At 49.0% G+C, this 22,387-nt stretch overlaps 1 protein-coding gene across 14 annotated transcripts in view; it reads right to left on the reverse strand.

Annotated features, from left to right (window-relative positions):
- The window catches only part of LOC306806770 (uncharacterized protein), a 66,782-nt gene extending 53,799 nt beyond the window's left edge, over window positions 1-12,983 (reverse strand). For 4 of the 14 annotated variants that reach the window (XR_013775554.1, XR_013775559.1, XR_013775561.1 and 1 more), the window contains exons 1-2: window positions 12,912-12,983; window positions 11,499-11,564 (exon numbers count right to left, since the gene is read on the reverse strand). Coding sequence is in view for 3 of the 14 variants with exons in the window: in XM_079315820.1 (XP_079171946.1) it covers window positions 11,499-11,522 (24 nt within the window). In the remaining 11 variants the exon portion in view is untranslated. Of the gene's footprint in view, window positions 1-5,747; window positions 6,469-11,498; window positions 11,565-11,716; window positions 11,818-12,577; window positions 12,718-12,911 lie in introns of those variants that run through there. The other 10 variants (XM_079315820.1, XM_079315819.1, XM_079315818.1 and 7 more) reach the window with 6 other exon arrangements.
- Between the last annotated feature and the right edge of the window lie 9,404 nt (window positions 12,984-22,387).

A 22,387-nucleotide genomic window follows, 5' to 3' on the forward strand; every position in this document is an offset into this window, starting at 1 on the left:
GGAATGCCAATATCCTCCATGCTAACAGCCCTGACTGAAGGAGTTTACTTAAGAGGAGGAATTAACTCCAGGGCAGTTATTCTGTAGAATGTCAATAGACAGCAGCACTGAGAAAACTTCTTTTTTTTCTTGTTTTTTTGCTGTTGATTGGGAAAAGGAATCTTTGAAAGAAGAAGACAGCAAAGAATAAACCCAAACACACCAGTCATCAATGAATGAATTCTAATATCAATTATTAAAGATAATTCTGATAGTTGTCTCACAGAATATGGACTTTTCACAGAGGAAACAGAACAGGAATATACACCTCAGAGCCAGCAGCCTCACTCTTGCAGGGAGTGAGACAGAGCACTCTTCAGGCTGAGCAAGTCTCCATGGATAGTTTTTTCTGCCAGCATACTGCCCATCAGGAAAAGGCACTAGTGGGGACGTGGGGGAAGATCACTTCTCCCCTCAAATGATCTCAGCAATTTCATTTTGCAGATGTGTCATAATGAAAATATTATCAAGCATCTTACCAAAATGACATTGTTTAGCCTTGAGAGGGGCTGAGCTGCACAGCCTGATTGTGATCATGGCTCTGGGGCATTTGTCAGGTACTCCCTGTAACACTCAGCACAAGGAAAAGATCTCTAAAGGAGTGGAAAGTGCCCAGGGGCTCACTGGCAGCCACCAGGGGAGGCAGAACAGGATCCCAGTGTGCACGGACACAAAAACAAATGTCCAAGTGGTAAAAATATCCTGAACTACTTCAGCTAAATATTTCAGTGTAAATTTACAGTGCTATCTGCTAATTTAGAGCTCCTGCATAGAACACTCTGCACCTTCATGTGTATTTCTATATTATCTTAATATTAATTTCCCATTGAGTTTTAAATTGAACTAGGAAACATCAATTCTTTCCCATTAGTACTTTGGTGAAGTATTTTGAATCCCCTGCTGTATTGTTTAGTTCCATCTGTTAATGTTTCTTTCTTTCCTTATCACTTCATCCCTCCACTAGCCAGTATTCCTCCCTTGCCATCCCATGTTAATCACTCAGTTGTCACTGCTACCTGACATCTGTCCATGCTAAAGGAGGGGAGAAATGAGGGGGGAGGAAGTTCTGGGGCAGATGAGGAACATAGAAAGAGCCTTCAAATAAAGAGAAGGTTGTAATAAAGAGTGAAAACCTTTCTCCGTGTTCACAGAATACAAAAAAATGGAAGTAGGTAGGAACAATAGTAAGAGAGATTTAGATTAAATAAAGGAAATGCCCTCTCTCAATTAGAAAATGTAATTAAGCACTGGAATACATTTCTGTAAGGATATCAATCGCCTCCAGAGATGGAGGAACCTTTTATGGTCCTTCCCAGACGCAAATCCAGAGATAAATCCTGGACATCCCTTTCCCTCACCTTTCAGAGATCATTCTTTACTGTTATCTTGCAAGATAACAAAGTTTGATTTTTTCATTTAACAAATGCTGTAGAGTTACTAAATCTTTTGGTAAAAGAAATTGCTTGTCTAAGGGACACCAGTGGTCCATAAAAGCTGACAGCCTGTCTGCAAGGGCTGCCAGCAACCGAGCAGGGAGGAGCTTTGCCTGAGCACCTTGCAGAATAATCTCCTTGTGCCCTCCCTGTCCCAGCCACGGGAGCCAGGAAGAGTCAGGAACAATGGCAAACTTCACAAAACTGTCTTAAAGGAAACCATCAGGCCCTACTTGTTATTATAACTCTGAATTGTACCATATTCTTCCGCTGCCTGAAATCCTAAAGGCTAATTTTAAATTGTGAAAGAAGATTTCTGTTTATTAGCTTTTGTCTTGAGTTTTCAGTTGCATCAAATGCTTTTCTATTTCTGGATATAACAAAGACCAAATAGGAATCTCTCATATTTGTATTTTTGTGGGTTTTGTTGTGTATTTTCAAGCAAGTTCCACTTGTTTTGGCAGCTTACAGAATGATTTATCTGTGTAGAGAATTCTCCTGTTCAATGGGACATAGAGAGGTTCTGCTGCAAATTCTTTTAGAGGAATCGCAGAATAAGCAATAGAGATCAGTATCTGATCTGATCAGCACTGTGGTAGTTAAAACAGGGAGAGAAAAACAACATTGTTTTGCACTTTGAAACCTGTTTCTAATCAGCTGAGCTACTCCTATGGGGTCAAATAAAAATGATTAGCTTATTAAAAGCATAGTTTTGCTATTTAATAAGCAAAAATGATTGAAAATTCTGTTCCAGATCCTGATAATTTTAGTGTTTCTAGTTAAGCCTACAAAATTGCATTCATTATTAGTGTCTAGATTCATTAACAATTCAATTTATAGATATTAATGCTTATAATGCATGCTTCACTTGCCAAAACTTGAAGAGAAATTGTTTCAATTAGCTTTCATGGATCATGGATCCTACCGGCTGGGTATTTTTAGACAAAAGATACAAACACATCCCCAAGCAATGCTAATGCACAGCTGAGATCCGTATGGAAGGTCAGCTAATGGTTTAAAGGAAAACCAGTAAATATATTTTACATAGAACAGAATCAATCAAGTATTTGCAAGTCACACCCCTCCCCTTAAAAACACCACAATTCCCTGGGCTGGATTTTTAAAAATAAGCCCTAAGATACATAACCCTAGTGCCTGGGTTAGGGATATTTGTCAGGCTGTGATGAAGCGTGCCAGGTATGCGTGGGCCCAAGGCAAACTGCTTCCTTCTCATTTTCATTCAAACTACACAATTAAAGTCAGCAACGAGGCACCAGTGTAGCCAAGGAGAGAACTGTGCTCAACACTTTATCTTCTGTCTTTAGGTCTGTTCCAGTCAGGGAGAACAACCCAAAACCGACACCAAGAAATCCGTGAGACAGCTGCAGACTGAAACCTGCCAGGAGGACAGAAGGGAGCCCCGAGGGGCAGCGTGCCCACTGTGAGACAGGAGGGACAGGGACAGTGTGCCCACTGTGAGACAGGAGGGACAGGGACAGTGTGCCCACTGTGAGACAGGAGGGACAGGGACAGGGACAGTGTGCCCCCTGTGAGACAGGAGGGACAGGACAGTGTGCCCACTGTGAGACAGGAGGGACAGGGACAGGGACAGTGTGCCCACTGTGAGACAGGAGGGACAGGGACAGGGACAGTGTGCCCACTGTGAGACAGGAGGGACAGGGACAGGGACAGTGTGCCCACTGTGAGACAGGAGGGACAGGGACAGTGCCCCACTGTGTCCTGTGAGACAGGAGGGACAAGGACAGGGACAGTGTGCCCACTGCGAGACAGGAGGGACAGGGACAGGGACAGTGTGCCCACTGTGAGACAGGAGGGACAGGGACAGGGACAGTGTGCCCCACTGTGTCCTGTGAGACAGGAGGGACAAGGACAGGGACAGTGTGCCCACTGCGAGACAGGAGGGACAGGGACAGTGCCCCACTGTGAGACAGGAGGGACAGGGACAGGGACAGTGTGCCCACTGCGAGACAGGAGGGACAGGGACAGTGTGCCCACTGTGAGACAGGAGGGACAGGGACAGGGACAGTGTGCCCACTGCGAGACAGGAGGGACAGGGACAGGGACAGTGTGCCCACTGTGAGACAGGAGGGACAGGGACAGTGCCCCACTGTGTCCTGTGAGACAGGAGGGACAGGGACAGGGACAGTGTGCCCACTGTGAGACAGGAGGGACAGGGACAGTGTGCCCCACTGTGTCCTGTGAGACAGGAGGGACAGGGACAGTGTGCCCCACTGTGTCCTGTGAGACAGGAGGGACAGGGACAGGGACAGTGTGCCCACTGCGAGACAGGAGGGACAGGGACAGTGCCCCACTGTGTCCTGTGAGACAGGAGGTGCCCGCTGCCACACTGGTGGCACTGGGGCACGGCCCCTCGCAGCCTTGGGAGCCGTGGGTGCAGCTGGGGACACAGCCAGGATCTCAGCAGTGCACTGTAAAGCGCTGGCCTTTGATAGTGCAGCTGTGGGATTGCTGCTCCTCCTCCTCGCTGAGCACTTTTGCATTTTATTTTTTGCAGGAGCTGCCTGCACAGGGCAGTGGTTAGAGGCAGGAGGCTGACATGATGAGAGGATGATGGAAAAGGAACAGCAGATATGGATTAGGCATAGAGTGAATTAAATAGTGGGGCACAGGCAAGACTGAAGGAAATGTTAATGGGCATAAGCCAACAAACACCTTCCTTAATTTTCTCTACTACCAAGTTACTTTGCCCTCTTCTCCCCAGAAGCCCTCAGCTTTCCCTTGTGCTGCCCCTTGTGCTCTTGGGTCAGTGACCCCTCTCATGGCTGCAGGACAGGAGCTGGGGGGTTGTCCCCCCAGACAGCAGCAGGGCACACACCAGGTGCAGCCTGGACTCGTGCTGTGGGGATTTGGCACAGCACCCACTGCTCCCCCAGCTGAGAGCAGCTTCCCTCCTGGGGGCTGAGGGACAGCAGGGCTCCAGACCATGGGACAGAGGTGACAACAAGGCTCTAGAAAAGGTGAGAGTGTCAGAGAAGCTGTTATGAGATATGAAAGTTATTGTGCTCAGAATTCCTGTGGTGAGCTCCGCAGGTCCCATCCCCATATTTTGATGCATTTTGGAAAACAGAGTGGGATGCTTCAAGTATCCTCGCAGGAAAAGAAAGTATGCAAGATTTCCATCTTAGCGAAATTTGATTCTTACATGAACAGAAATTCCAAGTTTTGTCTTGTCACAAAGACTGGAAGTTTGCTGCTTGCTGGGAAAAAAAATAACAATAAACACCTCCCTCAAAAATAAAAACCCCACCAAAACAAAATGAGAGAGTGATCTGTGGCAGGAATGCCTGCCTGCCCCAGTGGCCCTCTGCCCTCTCTCACCAGCCCAGCCCAGTGCTGCAGGCAGCTCCTGCTGGTATCTGAACCCAGCCAAAGGAAGCCACTTCCTCATTAAGACATACCCAAATATGGCAATAACATGGAGAGCCAAAAGTAGTAACAGATTTGTTATTACCACTGTGTGGAAATAATTTTTTTTCGCTGTTACTCAATCCAGTTAATTATCCATGCAAAGTAAAGTTATTCCTGGCAGCTGCAGAGGCAGAGCTGACTTGGTAATGGCTGGGGATGGAATGGTTGTTATGCAGGAGGAGAAACTAAATAGTTCAGTAAATTAGTCCAAATAGATCCACACTGGGATTGGCCTTTAGAGATTCAAAATACTGAATTCAATGCTTTTAGGCTTATCATACTTTTTATTTAATAGAGCAGTGTCTGATCAGGGACTGCACCACATCCCAAAGACTGTACAAAGAGGTAATTTTTCAGTATGCCCTGAGGGTAACAGGAAGAATTGCAGAAAGCTTCAAACCATCCAGCTCCCACAAGCATCCTGCATCCTGGACTGGCACTGGAGCACCATGCACAGCCAGCGAGGAATGCTGCTGGTTCCTAAGTGCTTGAAAGGGTGTTACAAAGCACACCCCGAGTGCTTCAGTGGTGTCATGTCCTTGAGGGCAGTAAAGAGCTGAGGGTGCAGCACCAACTCTGCCAGCAGCCAGAACCCTGGGGCATTCTCAGGCACTCTGCTTGCACTTGGAGCTGTTATACGCCCTAAGAAGTGCCCCCACGGTCAAGTTTTACTTCATGGGGAAAAAACAAACCATAAAAAACCAACACTAAACACAAAATGCCACATTTCCTTTGACAATGGGAAAAAAAAAATTAAACCATAGAGTGGAAAACCCCCAAAACTTAGAGAAACCAAGAGCTGAAAGTGAAGAAAACCACAGAATCTATTCAAAAAATTTATTTGAACTGTCCACAGGCAGAGTGATTGTATAAACACTAAACAACAGGAACATAAATGAACACTATGGGAAAAGAAACTGCTGACATTTTTACTGCAGGAAGGACAGACCACCAAGAACAGCCTGACTCAAACACCCAGCGCTGGTTCCCACAGCAGGGCTGTTTGTGTTGGCTCCAGCACCCAGCTCCAAGCAGAACAGTAAGAACATGCATTCTGCTGCTGTTGGAATAACCCCTGCCAACAAATTGATCCCCCAGCAACCAGGCTGTAGGAGATGGGCCGAGATAAATGAGAGAGACCAAGAAAGTAAAATGAAAAGACACCCAGTACTCTTCTTCCAGCGTCAGTGTTCAGTGGGAGCTCTTTCTGTTTCCCTTCTTTAAAATGGGATCAATTCATCCCCCCAGTCCAGGAAGAGCATAACCCAAAAGGGCATTGGTGAGCATGGTAATGGATGTGCAAGGGAGAGGTGGCTGCCCCAGAAACAGAGATTCCACAGATGGTAACAGCCTAAATCAAGCAAATCTCTAAGTAAGGTCTGGGAGGCACTTTCTGAGGAAGAGCCACGTTAATCCCAAGCAGGCAATTCCAGCTGCTGGCTGGAGCCCTGGCAGCACCCCCTGCTAGCCCAGAGCCTGCCTGCACTGCAGCCAACAGCTCCAAACCAGTGCCACTGTCACTCCTCAAACTGCCCAGGGAGCAAACCTGCAGAAAACAGGAATGGAATTGGTCACAAAATATAATATTACGCTTCTTCCTAGAAAATACAGCTCCCTTCTCCCAGAAGGAAGTCCCCTAGCATGGAGGACAACACTGACTGCTGATCATTCTTTTCAGATACCTGAATTCTTTTCTTTCTCACACAGTGTGCTGGCTTGGTACATGAGCTCATCAGGATGTGTGCACACCATGCCACAAATGCAAAGAAAACAGAGTGAATAATTAAAAATACAGTAAATTTATAATTGCTTTAAACTGCCATGCCCCAGTATAGCCTATTTCCTGAAGAGATTTCATCCTTTCACTATTTTCGGCCTTTTAAAGACTCTTAATATTAAATGGAGCTCTGTACCTTTAGTTGTTATTTTCCATCTTGCACAAGTAAACCTTTCCCACAGCATCTTTTTAAGTTATAAATGAAACACCCATCTATTTTCTTTTTCCCACAGATGAGAACATTAAAACATTGACATTTTAATCTGTTTGATACAAGAATGAGTTGTGTCAGCACGCTGCTTCCAGCTACAACAACAGAAAACCCAAGTTTAATTAAAGGCAGAGTGAAGAAGCTGCATGGTGGTGTCTGAACCAAGGATGTACAGCAGATCCTTTCTTGCTCACCATTTTGGGCTCAGGTTCCTCTCTGGGCAGCTGCTGGCCAGGCAGGCCTGAGGCTGGCAGATGTTGCATCTGTGCACACAGCATCAGGGCTCAGCCATGCCATCCCCTCCAGCTGCTGAAATAACCTCAGGCACTCCAATAGCCCTTCTCTCCCTTGCAGTGCCTGGAGCAGCTCTGTGGCAGAGAGCAGCAGTGCCAGTGCCCAGCAGGGTCCTGCTCTGGTCACACTGAGCACAGCAGGGCTCCATCCCATGGAGCAGGAACACTCCAGGATCTTCACTCCTTAGCACCACAGACCACAGCCTGTAAACGCCCAAGTTCCACCCCAAGCACCCCAGCTCTGGCATCCTGTCTGCTGCAGTGCCTGGGAAGAGCTGTCAGAAACCCAGATTAGAGATGATTTCTCCATTACTGTGTGTTAATCAAAAAACATCACCCCCAAAGCCTCCAGACACTGCTAAAGACTCTGAAGCAATGAAGAGACTTCACAGAAAGCATTCTCTCTGCATCCCCAAGAATCAATAATCCACTTGTACAGTTCACTAGGATTCTATTTTAAAACTGTTTTTACAGATTACCAGAGACAAGAGTTTTCCTTCCTAAGGTACACCTTAGAGAAGAGCTTGCAGAAAGAAGTAAAAAGCTGTTGTGAATAAACAGCAAACAGCACAAACTAATCACGTGATATATTTATCAATTCCTTAGCATTGCAGAGGAGCAGCAGATAATATTTGGCAGAGGACATGCAGTGCAGCAAGGGCAGAGCTGGTCTCTGCAGTGTTTGCTCTCCCTGGGATCTGCTCTGTGCCAAGGGCTGGCACCACAGCCACAGAGCCAGTGCTCACAGCTGAGAAATGCCAAGGGTCCTCTGGCACAGGAAAGTATTTTATGAAAACTTTCTACAAGTACAGAAACAAGTAGGATTGCTACTCTTGTACAACTGCATTTCAAAGAGAACCCTTTTCAAGAGGGTAACAGAAAAAAAGACATTTAATAGCAAATTTTATGAGAGAAAGATAAAAACCAGGTAGTTCAACAGTTCCTGAAATCCCAGTGGTGGTCAATAAATCGACTTCTGCTTCACATTATATGAAGAGGCTGTACTTAGCAAATCACTGTGTAAGCTGCCTCAATAACAGCAATCCTGCTATCAAGTTTACTTGCAATGAGTCCAACAAAGAAATTAATTTCTTAGATTACAAGAAAAGGTTATCTAGAACTGGGAAAACACATGAGACAAAGATTTCCACTAATAAAACAAATATCAGACTCAGAGCTGAATTTGAAGCTATCTTTTTTTCTCTGAAAGATTTGAAATCCCTGTGGCCCAAACACCACAGCAACAAAGAAAACATCCTGCAACCTGCCCTGCTAAAAACACGAGGAGAGCAGAACAGGCCACAGCTCTTTCCAGTACATGAGTTAATCCCTCAGCTCTGTGCACACTGTTCCTTGAGCGAGACCCACAACAAGGAAATACACTGCAACTCAAGATCCAGACTGAAAAACAAACCTCACTTTGAACTACCAGCTGATGTACTCCCCACAACTTCAGTACAATGATCTCCAGGATTCAGAATATGCCCTTTTCACAAATACAAAAGTGTTTCTCACAACTCCAGCAAGCATCAAAACACACCTTCCTGGTCTCATCTTACTGATTTTATTGATCTGTTTATTTCCAAGATATTCCACAAGTATCAATCACCCATCTTATTTTCCAGTTATCAATTTTTCATAAATATTCCACAAAAGGGCACCACTTTCCTCTATGCTTCCCTTTATTCCTCTCACTGTAATACACACTGTTCTGTTATTGCTCTCATTTCATAATCCTCATACTTGTCTATGCACATCTAGTGAGCAAACTGACCTGACTGATGCACATGCCACAGGAAGTCAGCCAAAAACATGAGACAACACAGAGGTCTGATTTGCAAGGTCATTATATGAAAAAGTGGATTCCCTGTCTCTGCTGCCCAAAGATCTGCTCCCACCAGCTCTCACAGCAACTCCACCCATCCAACATTCAGGAACTCCACGATCACATCACACAACTGGCATCTGTGTTGATGGCTTGGTGACAACACTGCACTAGCAGAATCCATTTCTATAGATTTGGGGTCACTTGTAAAAGTTTCTTGAATTTCTCTATTTCACAGCAGCAAGGATTTAAACCAATTTTTAATCAATTCCAAACCAAAGCCATGTCATTCACCTGAAATAATACCAGAAAGAGATTTAGCCTGTCAGCTTCTGTCCCACATCCATTTAACCCCAGCTGCCCAAAGCAGTGACAAGTCACAATCACCTCTAGTGCTGCTGCTGTGGCTGGTTAAGCAAGGGAGCTCCAGGAACCTCTAAAAAGGATTCCTGCAGTCCCACAGGAAGAGAGATGACTCTGCTAGGACAGTTATATCTCGAGTGAGTGGCCTGAAGTAGGTCAAATGGGGAAGAGTTAAGATCTAGGTTTCAATTTCCATGGTGATCAGAAGAAAGATTGTCTGAGGAGCTGTTTGGACTATTAATGTCAATTTTTTGTATTCTTTGGAAAACAGGCTATTCAAGAGGACAGAGAGGGGGGGTGGTTTTGTTAGGTCAATGTTGTGTTTCTTTTGTTTTCCAGATTTGGTGATGTGAGTAGCTACAATCTTGTATATATGACACTGCTGGCAAAGCAACAGAATGGCCAATACAAGACTCTGTCTAGAAAAAAAAAATGGAGAGAGTAATATAGCATTAGTGACATGAATTTTCAGAAAATATATTCTTACACTAGCATGGTTTTTAATTAAATGCTTATTGCTAATTAATAGCACGGATATGGCAGGTTTTGTATGGCAGTTGACTTGATGCAAAATGACATTTGATTAAGAAAATCAAAATCAACATGACACATCAAGTGGGCTAGAGACTGATAGGCCTCAGAATGTAATTGCAGATAAGGCCAAATACTAAATAAATGTTTCCAGCTTATAGCAATTAAATACCAACACAAAAGAGAACAGTTTCTTTTATCCCACCCTCAAGAGCTTGACCCTATGTTATGCAGCAGTATTGTCTATGCTCTGAAAAACAAGCACAAGATGATTACTGAACAAATTTACAGATTAGAGTGATGAAAACAAGGATCAGTGGTAGAAAGCAATTTAGTTTGCCAGATGAAGAGTGGAGCAAAGATCACAATTTTTAATACAGCTAAATGTAAGAAAACATGCCCAAGTCCCACTTCCAGGCTGGCAGCCTCTCCTGAAAGCAGGAACTCTGAAAGACCACTGTAGAAAACATTTGTAGGAAGCTTCAAGGCAGATACTGTGGGTAAATAGGGCCATGGAGGTAATTTTGCTTTCATATTTCTTCCAAAGCTAAAACTACACAAGTGAGGCTTCAGAAAACAGGTGATAGCAGCTGGTGACATAAACTCACACTACTGAAAAAACCAAAGCAACCACTCCCCTAGAAAGCTGCCAAAAGTTTGATTGAAACAGAAGTAAGGAAGTATTTGGGCATCTCATTACTTCCTTGAAGGTCAAAATGGACAAAACTCAGGTTTTGAAGACAGGAAACAAGTGAGACATATGCCAATTCTACTCACAGTTCTCCAAGCAAAATCCTCATATGTGAAATACAAGCATTCAAGCTCTTCTGCTTCTTCCTTTCATACCTTGTTTTTGCAGAATATGCAGAGCATTAATATTTATGAACTTAAAGGGAGCTACTCAAACATGGTGAAACTAAACATCTTGCTTTCTTCAGCAATTAAATCCCACTGCTGCATGTCAAAGCTTTTTCCACCTGAGGTATGGAAGTGCCAGGTAATGCTGTGACCTCACTCAGCTGTCACAAAACCTCTCAAAAAGCATTCTGCAACCCCCATGACAGGGCATGGCCCATGCCAACTGCACCCAGAACATCATGAATATATAGAAAGGAGAGGAAGAGAAAGCCTAGAGAACAATTTATCCTGGATCTCTTTACAGCAGAACTCATCTCACCATTCTTGGCTCTTTCAGTTTATTCCTCCACCTTCATAAAGTTGTATTTAGAACATCACATGCAGCTAAACAACTGAAAGCCTGAAACACAAAAGCTCAACAAACATACATACAGAGGAGAGGTGAGAGCATGACAGAGCAGAGGAATTCCAGCCCTGCCTCCCAGCTCCCTGCCTGGGGTCCTGGGATTCTGCCCAGCTGCAGCCCTCCTCCAGCAGCTGTGATCAGTCACCAGCTCTGACACAAGATCTTTTAGCCACACTGAGGGAGATTCCTGCCATGACAAGTATTACACCACAGGACCACCTCAGACACCTTCAAGCCATGTTTCTCCCAGCAGAGCCCACCTGCCCATAAGCCAGGACCCAGCTGCACTGGAGAGATTTGTAGTTTCCCTACCTGCCACCTGCCTCCTTCCAGCATCAATGCATAGCTTCAAAGTCCAAAGGGAAACTCAAAAGAAAGCTGGAGGGACAGAGAGGAATTAATGTCAAAACAAACAAATAGCTTTCAAGTGATTTGGGACTCTAAAAATGAGGGGTGGTATTTTTAGCCTGCATACAAGCAGCTCTAGGTGCTTTTCCTTTGTCCCCATGACAGTAGGTAAGTGAACACACCTGCCTCACCTCACACCCTGCTGATGGTAAACACGAGGTCTTGCATTCAGGTTACAATGTGGAGTCACTTCAGAGCAGCCCTGTGCCAAAATAGCACATTTCTGAGGGATGCAAAGGTATTCAATAAAAAGCTTTTAAAGGCATATTTTTAAACTTGCAGCAGGAAAGCTTTTCTGTGTCAAGACAGTAATTCTTTTAACAGCATTGATCAAAATGTCATTCTTTTATGAGTGTACAATACCTTTTAATGGCATACAACAAACCATTAGGGTTCTACACCTCCGTGCAGCACAGAGCTTACTGGAAAATCAGCAACACTGGCCAAGAGACAGCCACTGGCTTTGAAGCCTCTCATGAGGCAGAGTTCCTTCCATTCTCTGCTGCACCCAAACACCCACAACAGAAGTGGCCTCAAAAAATTAAGTCAAACTTCTCACCACTGTATTTTCCCCCAAATATGCCTCACATAAACACAACAAATATTCTGTCTTTCCAAAGTGGGATTTTATCACCAGGGTCTATTCTGGCTCTTTCTTTTCCTCACCAGTGATCACATACCCCAAGACAGGATTGACTGAGGAGTTGGAGGGGGTTGAATTGAACAAAATGGGTTTGATTTTCAGAAGTGGGATGAAGTACCACTTGCCCTTTCCTAACACTGAAGTCTGGGGCAGAATCCATCTACAAATCATCCAGCTCTTTTTAAGTGCTCCAGGCCTTCAAAGGGTGAGAGCACTGGTGATTGCATTTGCTCTGCTTGAATGGAAGACCAGCATGGGCTTTCTGTATGCACTCAGCACTTTACAGCCTGATTTTAGTCACAAATATCAACAGAAATGGGAATGATTTCCATCAACCCACCTGCGAGGCTTTTCCTGCCAAGGACAAGAGAATATTTATGGGATTTGATCCTCACTGTTAACTGAGCAATGGCAGCAGCAAAAGAACTGGAGTTTGCTTTCTGAAATACTTCTGGATATCAAGCAAGATCTCAGCTGCTTCTGGAAGTGTAAAGCCATCAGTATAAACAAATGAAAAAAACAATTCCCAATAGAACACGAGGTAAAACTGCAAATCAAAGACAGAAAAACTAACTAGAAAAAAAGAGACAAAAAAAATGAGGTTCTAAAATCAAAATCTGGAGTGAAATTAACTTCAGTTAAGAAAAGTTTGAGAGGCTGCTTATGTCTCTTACATGCTCAGAAGCAGCTTTGTGCCTCTGACTTCCAGTTATGAGATGTTGCTGTAAGTTTTCTCAGTTCTATCTAAAATTTAAAAATTAAAGTTAATATTTTTCTTCAGGGCAATTTTTATAAGTATACACAAATTCAACCCAAACAGGAGAATTTATGCTCCAGAAGATGTCATTGTCTCAGCCAGAAAACCACAAAGCCAATGATGCTTACATCTTCCCAGCATTCATTAATATATTAAACATATATTTTTGGAGGTCACCCTCCAAAAACCAGGACAGTGCCACATGATTCAGCTAACAGCCCAGACCAAAACCTGGCCAGAGTCAGAATTTCATAGTTACCAGGGAGGGATTTCTCACTGTCACATACCAGAAGAGTTCAGAGCTGCTCCTTCATGGTTGCTGTAGTCAAGAGTAGTAGTCAAGCATAACTCGGGATTTTTTTAAATACACAGGTGATTTTCTAGGTTATCCTGCATTTTGCAATAGCAGTTAATGTTTTGTGACATAAACTACATTCTGTGCAATAAACATTGTGGTAGCATAAAAAAGCTGTTCCAGTGTTTCCCCCCTACTCCTCTACAGCTTGATTCAATAAAAGCAACTTTCTATTTCTTCATCTCATCAGTGGTGTGGAAATAAACTAAGGTCTTAAATTAAGGGGGTCAAACAGGACCAACACAAGCAGGAACCCGACTCCCTGAGCACTCCAGCTCAGTGTTTCACTTTAAACCTCCGCCCGCGAAGGCTTTTATTAGCAGGTTTAGCATAGTTTCTCAGAAACTAGAGACACGCATGCCACTGTCCAGCAGGGCACCAGACCAGGTGATGCTTCCCAAAGGCTCTGCAGCACAACCTGCCCGGAGACAGTTTTGCAGCCGCGTGTCTCATCCCAGCCCGGCCCCAGCGCGCCTCCCGAGCCCAGGGGCTGCGCAGCCCCGCGCACCGACTGACCTGCTCCTCCGCGCGGCCCAGCGGCACGGAGCCGAGCGCTGCCTGCCTGCCCGGGCCCTCTGGAGCGGGGGAGGCCGGCGGGAGCTGCTCCGCCAGCGCTGCCCGGGGACGCGGCGGGGACGCGGCGGGGACACGGGACAGAACACGGGACAGAACCCGGGACAGAACCCGGGACAGAACACGGGAGCCCTGCCCGCCCCAGGCCCCGCCAGCAGCGGCAGCGCCGTTCGAACGGCCCGCCAGCCCCGCCCCGCCCCTGACTGACAGGGCTCTGCTCCAATCCCGAGGCGGGGGCGGCTCAGCCCCGCCCCCACGGCCACCAATCAACGCCCGCCGAGGGCGGGGGCGGTGCCGCTGCGCACGCGGGAGGCCTCGCGAGCCCGCGGGGCCTCACGGGCGTTGATTGACGCAAGCAATGTCCAATAGAAGCTCGGCCTCCAGCCCCTCCTGGGCGCCGATTGGACAGCGTGAAAGGGGCGGGGCGCTCGCGCGGCGCCGGGGCGGGGCGTTGCCATGGGGACGTGCCCCGCGGCAATCCTGTCCCGTCCCGTCCCGTCCCGTCCCGTCCCATCCCGTCCCATCCCACCCCATTATCCCACCCCATTATCCCACCCCATCCCGTCCTGCTCTGTCCCGTCCCGTCGGGCTCTGGCAGCGCTGCCCTGGCCCCACGCCGCCACTGGACCCTGATGTTTAAGCCGATGGAGGAGTTGGTGCCTCTGAGCCACACACGGATCTGATTCGAGACAGGGGAAGTCTCTAAACCCAGGAGATGCTGGAGCTGGTTTTCCCCTGTAAGGGAAGCAGCCAGTTTGGGAATGGATGGGCGGTAAAAAAGGTGCCATTAGCACAGGTCACGCATAAGCCAAGCTTCTCACGCCTCAGACATTTGTTTATGCGACCGTATAGAAACCAAATTGCTGTAGGCAAAAAAATTAAAAAATGCACAGACAAATGATAAATCATAGGAGCAAGGAGCTGCCCAGCTGTTCCAACACTTGGTGGAAAAGCAGGAAGGGGATGGAGCTTGGTGAAACGGTGGTGATGTAAATAACAAAGATCCGTCTCCCTGTGGGCAGCCCCTGCTCGCCGTGCCCGGCTGGCAAAGCTTCAGGCTGGGACCCTGCCAGCAAAACAGCCCAGAAATTCACTGCCTCCCCCTGCTCCAACTGGAGTGCGACCCAGAGCGAGGGAATGCCTGCAACTCTGGCTGCCGTTAGAAGAGGAACGAAGCAAACCAAATATTTTTGTAATAAAAATTTAATATCCTTTTTTTGGGCTTTGTAATCAAAGCAGCTTTCTAAGCTATGCGCGCATGCACAGTAATCCTCCACTAATCCTGCTCGCCTCGGGCATGTGAGATGCTACAGAAATAACAAGGCAGTGCATACTACAGAAGAAACTTCTAATTTGTTTTTGTCTAGCTCAGCATAAGGCCAAGCCCCAGGTGCAATGGACCATCACATGAAAAATGTAACAGAGCTCAAATGTAAAATGCTCCTGCAGCCAAGTATATTGATCAAATACCAGATGGCATGAATGGGGTAACTGTGGGGTGGTGTTGGGAATGGAAGTCAAGTTCTAAATTCTTTTTCCAAAACAAGATACCATTTAAATTTGTGAAATCCAGGGAAACGGCAAGAAAGCCAGAGTTTTGTGAGGGTCAGAGCCCAGTGACCGTGTGAGGGAACTTTTAGAGGCCAACTCTGGGTTTATTTTATTGTGGCTAACAGACTAAAAGACCCATCCTAGATTGGAATGGAGCCAGGGCCTGAAACTGAAATTGCTCCCTAGTAAGTGATTTGCTGCAGTTAGTGAGTTGAGGGAAGCATTCCTGTCCCATCCTCCTAAACCCGCTGTCTTGGCAGTGTTAAAAAATACACCCAGCCAGGAGAGGTGGCAGGATGCCAGAACAAGACATAAAGACCATCTTTCCTGAGAGGGTCATCCAGCACATTGTCAGCAGGGACTGCTCCCCCAGCAGCCTGCCAGGGGCTCCTCTGGAGCAGCCCTGGGGTGGCACAGAGAGCTGCCAGCAGCACAGACCCATGGCCACCAGGGAGGGACACCAGGAGGGGCAGCTCCAGTGCCACCGTGTCCCTTCACAGGTACTGCAATCCCTCACTGCAGAGCAGCTCTGACCTCACTGTCACCGTGTCCTGCACTGCAGGGCAGCTCTGACCTCACTGCCACCTGCAATCCTGCACTGCAGGGCAGCTCTGACCTCACTGCCAGCACATCCTGCACTGCAGAGCAGCTCTGACCTCACTGCCAGCACATCCTGCACTGCAGGGCAGCTCTGACCTCACTGTCACTGTGTCCTGCACTGCAGAGCAGCTCTGACCTCACTGCCACTGTGTCCTGCACTGCAGGGCAGCTCTGACCTCACTGCCACCTGCAATCCTGCACTGCAGAGCAGCTCTGACCTCACTGTCACCGTGTCCTGCACTGCAGGGCAGCTCTGACCTCACTGCCAGCACATCCTGCACTGCAGGGCAGCTCTCTGGCCTCAGGCAGCCCAGCAAGGACACACCAACGCTGCCCACCAGCACTCTGCCTGCCCAGGGGGAGGCACAATCCCAGGGCTGTACCCTGAGCATGTGCTGGGAGCCCTCCCTAAACCTGATCCCTCCAAGAGCAGCAGAGCAGCCCTGCTCCAGGGCTGTTACAAACCAGCCATCCTGCTCCTGGGCTGTTATACACGAGCCATCCTGCTCCTGGGCTGTTACAAACCAGCCATCCTGCTCCTGGGCTGTTATACACAAGCCATCCCTGCTCCAGGGCTGATATAAATGACCCATCCTGCTCCTGGGCTGTTATACATGAGCCATCCCTGCTACTGGGCTGATATAAATGAGCCATCCTGCTCCTGGGCTGTTACAAACCAGCCATTCCTGCTCCAGGGCTGCCAGAGCTGTTATACATGAGCCATCCTGCTCCAGGGCTGCCAGAGCCATCCCCCTGGCCCAGCCCAGCAGCCAGGCACGGTGGCACCCAGGGCTGGCACAGTCAGTAGCTGCTGTGGACACTGAAGGGGTTAAACCTGGAGGCTGCTCCCCTGTGGGCTCTCCTTGGGCCTTGGCTGCCCCAGATGTGCTGGAGCTGAGCAGCCCCTTTAGAGGTTCACAGGTGGGGCCTGTTTGTGGCACCTGTGCTCAGAATCTCAGAATCACACAGTTGTTAGGGCTGGGAAATACCTGAAAGATCACAAAGCCCAGCCTTCAGCAAAGCACCACCATTGTGTTCACCACTAAATCATGTCCCCAGGTGCCACATACACATTAAAAAAAAAAAAATTCCAGGGAAGGTGATTTTACAGCTTTCCTGGGCAGCACCTGTGCCAGCCCTTTCCATGAAAAATTTTCCCTAATATGCAACCAAACCTTCCCTGGCTAAACTTGGGGATATTTCTTCTCATCCTATCACTTGTTCCCTGGGAGAAGAGATTGGCCCCTCCTGGCTCTAACCTCCTAGCAGGTAGTTGTAGAGAGTGAGAAGGTCCCCCCTCCAGTGCTCCTGCATTTGGGGTGAGATTAAAATTGTAATGTCAACTATTAAAATATTAATGTGATCCTTTCAATTTCCTTCTGCTTCACAGGGAGCAATGGCATGTGGAAGAAGGTTTGCTGTGATTCCTCTGAGATGTGAGAGAGTAACTAATTACTGGAGAAGATGAGATACAGTCCTGTGATTCCCTGGAATATCTGCTGAGCCTCAGGACAGCTTGTATATAATGGAGCCACTCTTCTACAAAGAAAAGATAAACAGAGCAAAAGAAAGACAGCGCTGGAGCAAACAGCAGCTCTGGATAGTCACTGGTCTCAGAGTTAATCCAGAACCTGGAAAATAAGGCTGCAGACAATTAATTAGGGGAATAACGCCTGTAAATAATATTTTACAGTAGGATTAGTTCATCTGGAGGGTTCTGGTGAGCTCATAGGAAGTGTGGGGAGAAAGGTAAAGAAGATACTAAATTGCCCCAGCTGTTTAAATGATTCCTGCAGATCCTATTACAGAAGAGAAAGGGAAATGGCTTCAGAACAAATCATATGAGTTCCTATTTCCAGTGGCCCAACAGCCCCTATAAAAGAGAGAGAAAACGCCTGTGTGCTCTGGAAGCAATAAAACACATTTGTCCCCCATTCATCACTGCTTATCCTCGGGTGTGTGCAGACACTGCCGAGACCCTGGGGGCGGGGATGAGCAGAGCCCAGGGGGATGGACAGAGCCCGGGGGGATGAGCAGAGCCCTTGGGGGATGGACAGAGCCCGGGGGGATGAGCAGAGCCCTTGGGGGATGGACAGAGCCCGGGGGGATGGACAGAGCCCGGGGGGATGAGCAGAGCCATGGGGGATGGACAGAGCCCTTGGGGGATGGACAGAGCCCTTGGGGGATGGACAGAGCCCTTGGGGGATGAGCAGAGCCCGGGGGGATGAGCAGAGCCATGGGGGATGGACAGAGCCCGGGGGGATGAGCAGAGCCATGGGATGAACAGAGCCATGGGGGAAAGGACAGAGCCCTTGGGGGATGAGCAGAGCCATGGGGGATGAGCAGAGCCCGGGGGGATGGACAGAGCCATGGGGGAAAGGACAGAGCCATGGGGGATGAGCAGAGCCATGGGGGATGAGCAGAGCCCTTGGGGGATGAGCAGAGCCCTTGGGGGATGAGCAGAGCCCGGGGGGGATGAGCACAGTCCCTGGGATGAACACAGCCCCATGCTCCGGAGCAGCTGCCCCAGGGCTCCCTGAGCAGTTTTTGGGAACAGGGGAATGTTATTTCTACACTGGGTTTTTTTGTCATTAATATAACAAAAAAAAGGGGTCTTTTTATTGTCCTCTGCATTTCTGGCATTTTCAACTGCAGCTGAGTTTGGGCACACATTTTGCCCTTGTAGTGGGCAGCAAGTCTGTCTTCTATGTCAGAACATAAGTTTAATGATGTTTCTATGAAAAGGCTCAGCTCCATGGCCCCATATCTTCAAGTCCCCACATTGCCAGCCATGATCATTGGGTATTTCCAGATGCTGCCAGGGCCTTCCTGTTGATTTGTTTATGGGGTGATTTACAGCACCTGGAGTTTTGTTATTTCCCAAGGTCATGTCCTGTGCCATGCCTGATGCTCCTGCCTCATTGCTGCTGTGATCTCTGCACTCCTCAGCAGCTGAACTGGGTGTCCAGTGCCAGTGACAAATTCACCTGCAGTGCTCACACACACCACACCATTGCCTTTGGAAAATAATTACTGCACAGAGACCGATCCTGTTAGATTAAGACAAATTAAGAATCTAATCTATAGGTTTGCTGTCAGGCTCCCAGGGTCAGGGGTCGATACAGTATATTGCGGGGAGGCTATAGGTTACCCCTGCCCCAATATTTTATCATAATAAACCAAATGGGGACAAAACACCCAGCAGCAGCCCATAAATCTATTAGCAGTGAACTGTCAATGTCCCACATACCCGGGTAATTTGTTAATTCAGAGCTGGGGCTCTTTTTTCACTAGACCTTGTAAACTCCTTTTTGAAACATCAATAAACCATCTGCTTTGACTTGTTAATCAAACGACTTTATTCAGTCCAAAGCAATTTTTTCCTAATAAAAACAGAGTATTTATCTCCATGGCTATAATAGAGGATTGTTTTCAACTGTTCACTTATAGTTAAGAAGCACATTTAGTTTGGATTGATTTCCAATGCTTCGGTCATATCTTGTCACTTCCCATTTCTTACACACAGCATCTCAGTTTAGCTCCCTAGCAGGGAAAACACAACCTGCCCCAGTCAGTGCTGGGAGTGGCACCAGGGGAGTGGTAACCAGCAGCAGAAAGGTCATGGAAATCAAACTTCAAAGAGCTGAACACATCCTTGTCAGCTCTTGGGCCGCTCCCAGCTTTTCCCAGCCTCTTCCTGCAGCTGCACCTGTCTGGTTCCCACCTCCTCCCAAGCCAGCACAGGATTGCACCTGGGACATCTCCAGGTGCTGTTCCCCTGCTGTGAGTCCTGCCGAGGCTGTCGAGCAAAATCTTGGCACAGTGAGCTCCAGCTGCTTTACTGGGGGCAGCTGGTGGTGAGGGGTCTTGAGGTGGGTGCACAGGGGGCTGTGGTGGGTGCACACAGGGCCGTGGTGGGTGCACACAGGCTGTGGTGGGTGCACACAGGGCTGGGGTGCACACAGGGCTGGGGTGGGTGCACAGGGGGCTGTGGTGGGTGCACAGGGGGCTGGGGTGGGTGCACAGGGGGCTGTGGTGGGTGCACACAGGGCTGGGGTGCACACAGGGCTGTGGTGGGTGCACAGGGGGCTGTGGTGGGTGCACAGGGGGCTGGGGTGGGTGCACACAGGGCTGGGGTGGGTGCACAGGGGGCTGTGGTGGGTGCACACAGGGCTGGGGTGCACACAGGGCTGGGGTGGGTGCACAGGGGGCTGTGGTGGGTGCACAGGGGGCTGTGGTGGGTGCACACAGGGCTGGGGTGCACACAGGGCTGTGGTGGGTGCACAGGGGGCTGGGGTGGGTGCACAGGGGGCTGTGGTGGGTGCACACAGGGCTGGGGTGGGTGCACAGGGGGCTGGGGTGGGTGCACAGGGGGCTGGGGTGGGTGCACAGGGGCTGTGGTGGGTGCACACAGGGCTGGGGTGCACAGGGGGCTGGGGTGGCTCTCAGTGCCTGCCTGCTGCCCCCCGGAGCACAGGGAAGGTTTTGGGGCGATCGTTCGGCCGGGATGGGTGGAGGATGCAGTTCACGGCGCGGCGCAGAGGGGGAGATGCTGGGCAGAGGAGCGGGGGATGCAAAGGAAAGGACGCCAAGCCCGTTCGGCCGGGCGGGTGTTTTTCTGCAGGTCTGTCGCCGCTGCAGCAGGAGGGGGCGAGCTCCGGCAGCTGCAGCGCTGCCCCGGTGACACGCCGGGTGACGGGCTGCGCACCCCGGCTCACAGCTGTGTCCCCGCGTGTCCCACGGAGCGCTGTCACACGGCTGGCCCCTGCTGGGACCCCTGCAGGGCACCCGGCGGCGGCACAGGCGGCAGCAGCGGCCACGAGCCCGCTGTGGCTGCGGCGTTGCAGCTGTGCACAGCTGGGCTGCGCCGGGACACATCTGGGCAGCGCTCCTCACTCGGGCACGCAGGGAGGGCTGTCCCAGCCCGCCCAGGCAGCTCAGGCCAGGACAGGTCCACCCCTGCAGCACAGCCCAGCCCTGCCTTGTGCCGCCTCGAGGAGCCGGGGAAGCCCCGGCTGATCCTAACCAGACTCTGCCCCTGTCAAACACCTGCTCCAGACTGAAGAACTGCAGATCTGCCTGAAGCACGGCCAGCAAACACCTTTCCTACACGCAGAGTGAGCCCTGTGGGCAGAGAGCCGGGCTCAGCTCCCCTGTCCACAGTCAGTGGGTCAGTGGGTCAGTGGGTCAGTGGGTCAGAGGGGTCAGTGGGGTCAGTGGGATCCGCTTTGCTCATTGTGGGGCCGGGCTGTGCCCAGCCCCGTCCCCGTGCCCGGCTCCCCCCGGCCGCAGCTCCCGGGGCGGGTTCAGCAGCCCCGGCCCCGTCCGAGCCCCCACGGGGAAGGGGCAGCGAAACAAAGTCATTTATATAATGTATCTCCCCGCTGAGCTCCTAATGGCTGCCGCTTTTGTTCTGCAGTGCCTGCCTGCCTGTGATGGGCAGGAAGCCGCAGTCTCCCTTTGTTCCACGGCCTTATTCAGCAATTTAGATCCATCATAAAAATCAAATATGCATGTTGCAATCGCCTTGCGTAAAACAGCTTCAATTTTCGCCTTTCTTTAATTGAACTCCATGGGAGAAAGAGGCAGGGCTGGGGAGCAAGGGGCAGCAGGAGAAGCGCTTTGTGTTTTTGTTCAGCGGGCTGTGAAAATGGGTAGTAATGAAAATACAGAATTTTTATCTTTGCCTCATTATTAAAAAAAAAAAAAGGACAGAAATCCTTGATAAGGCCTCTCTGGTAGAGGACAGTGTGTGGGGGAGCAGCCTTTTCCCTGTGCTGTGGGGATGGCAGGCTCGGGGCTGGGTATCGGGGTGGCCTCGGGTCCTGGCAGGGAATGGGGACAGAGCTGTGCTCTAACACAGCAGGCTGGGCTGGCACACCACGGCTCTGCTGCTTTTATCGTCCCGAGTGCCGAGGTGCTCTTCCCTTGCTGTGTGTCTGTGTCTGTGTGTGTGTGTGTATTTCTGTGTCTCTGTGTGTGTGTCTGTGTGTATTTCTGTATGTGTGTGTGTGTCTGTCTGTATTTCTGTGTTTCTTTGTGTCTGTCTGTGTGTGTCTGTGTGTGTCTGTCTGTGTGTCTGTGTGTATTTCTCTGTGTGTGTGTTTGTGTGTGTATTTCTGTGTGTCTGTGTGTATTTCTCTGTGTCTCTGTGTGTATTTCTGTCTGTGAGTCTGTGTGTATTTCTCTGTGTGTGTATTTCTGTGTTTCTGTGTGTCTGTCTGTGAGTCTCTGTGTGTCTGTGTGTGTGTGCGTACTTCTGTGTGTCTGTGTGTCTGTGTGTGTGTCTGTGTGTGTGTCTGTGTGTGTGTCTG

The sequence above is a fragment of the Erithacus rubecula genome (assembly GCF_903797595.1).
Source record: "Erithacus rubecula genome assembly, chromosome: 12".
In the NCBI taxonomy this organism is placed as follows: Eukaryota; Metazoa; Chordata; class Aves; order Passeriformes; family Muscicapidae; genus Erithacus; species Erithacus rubecula.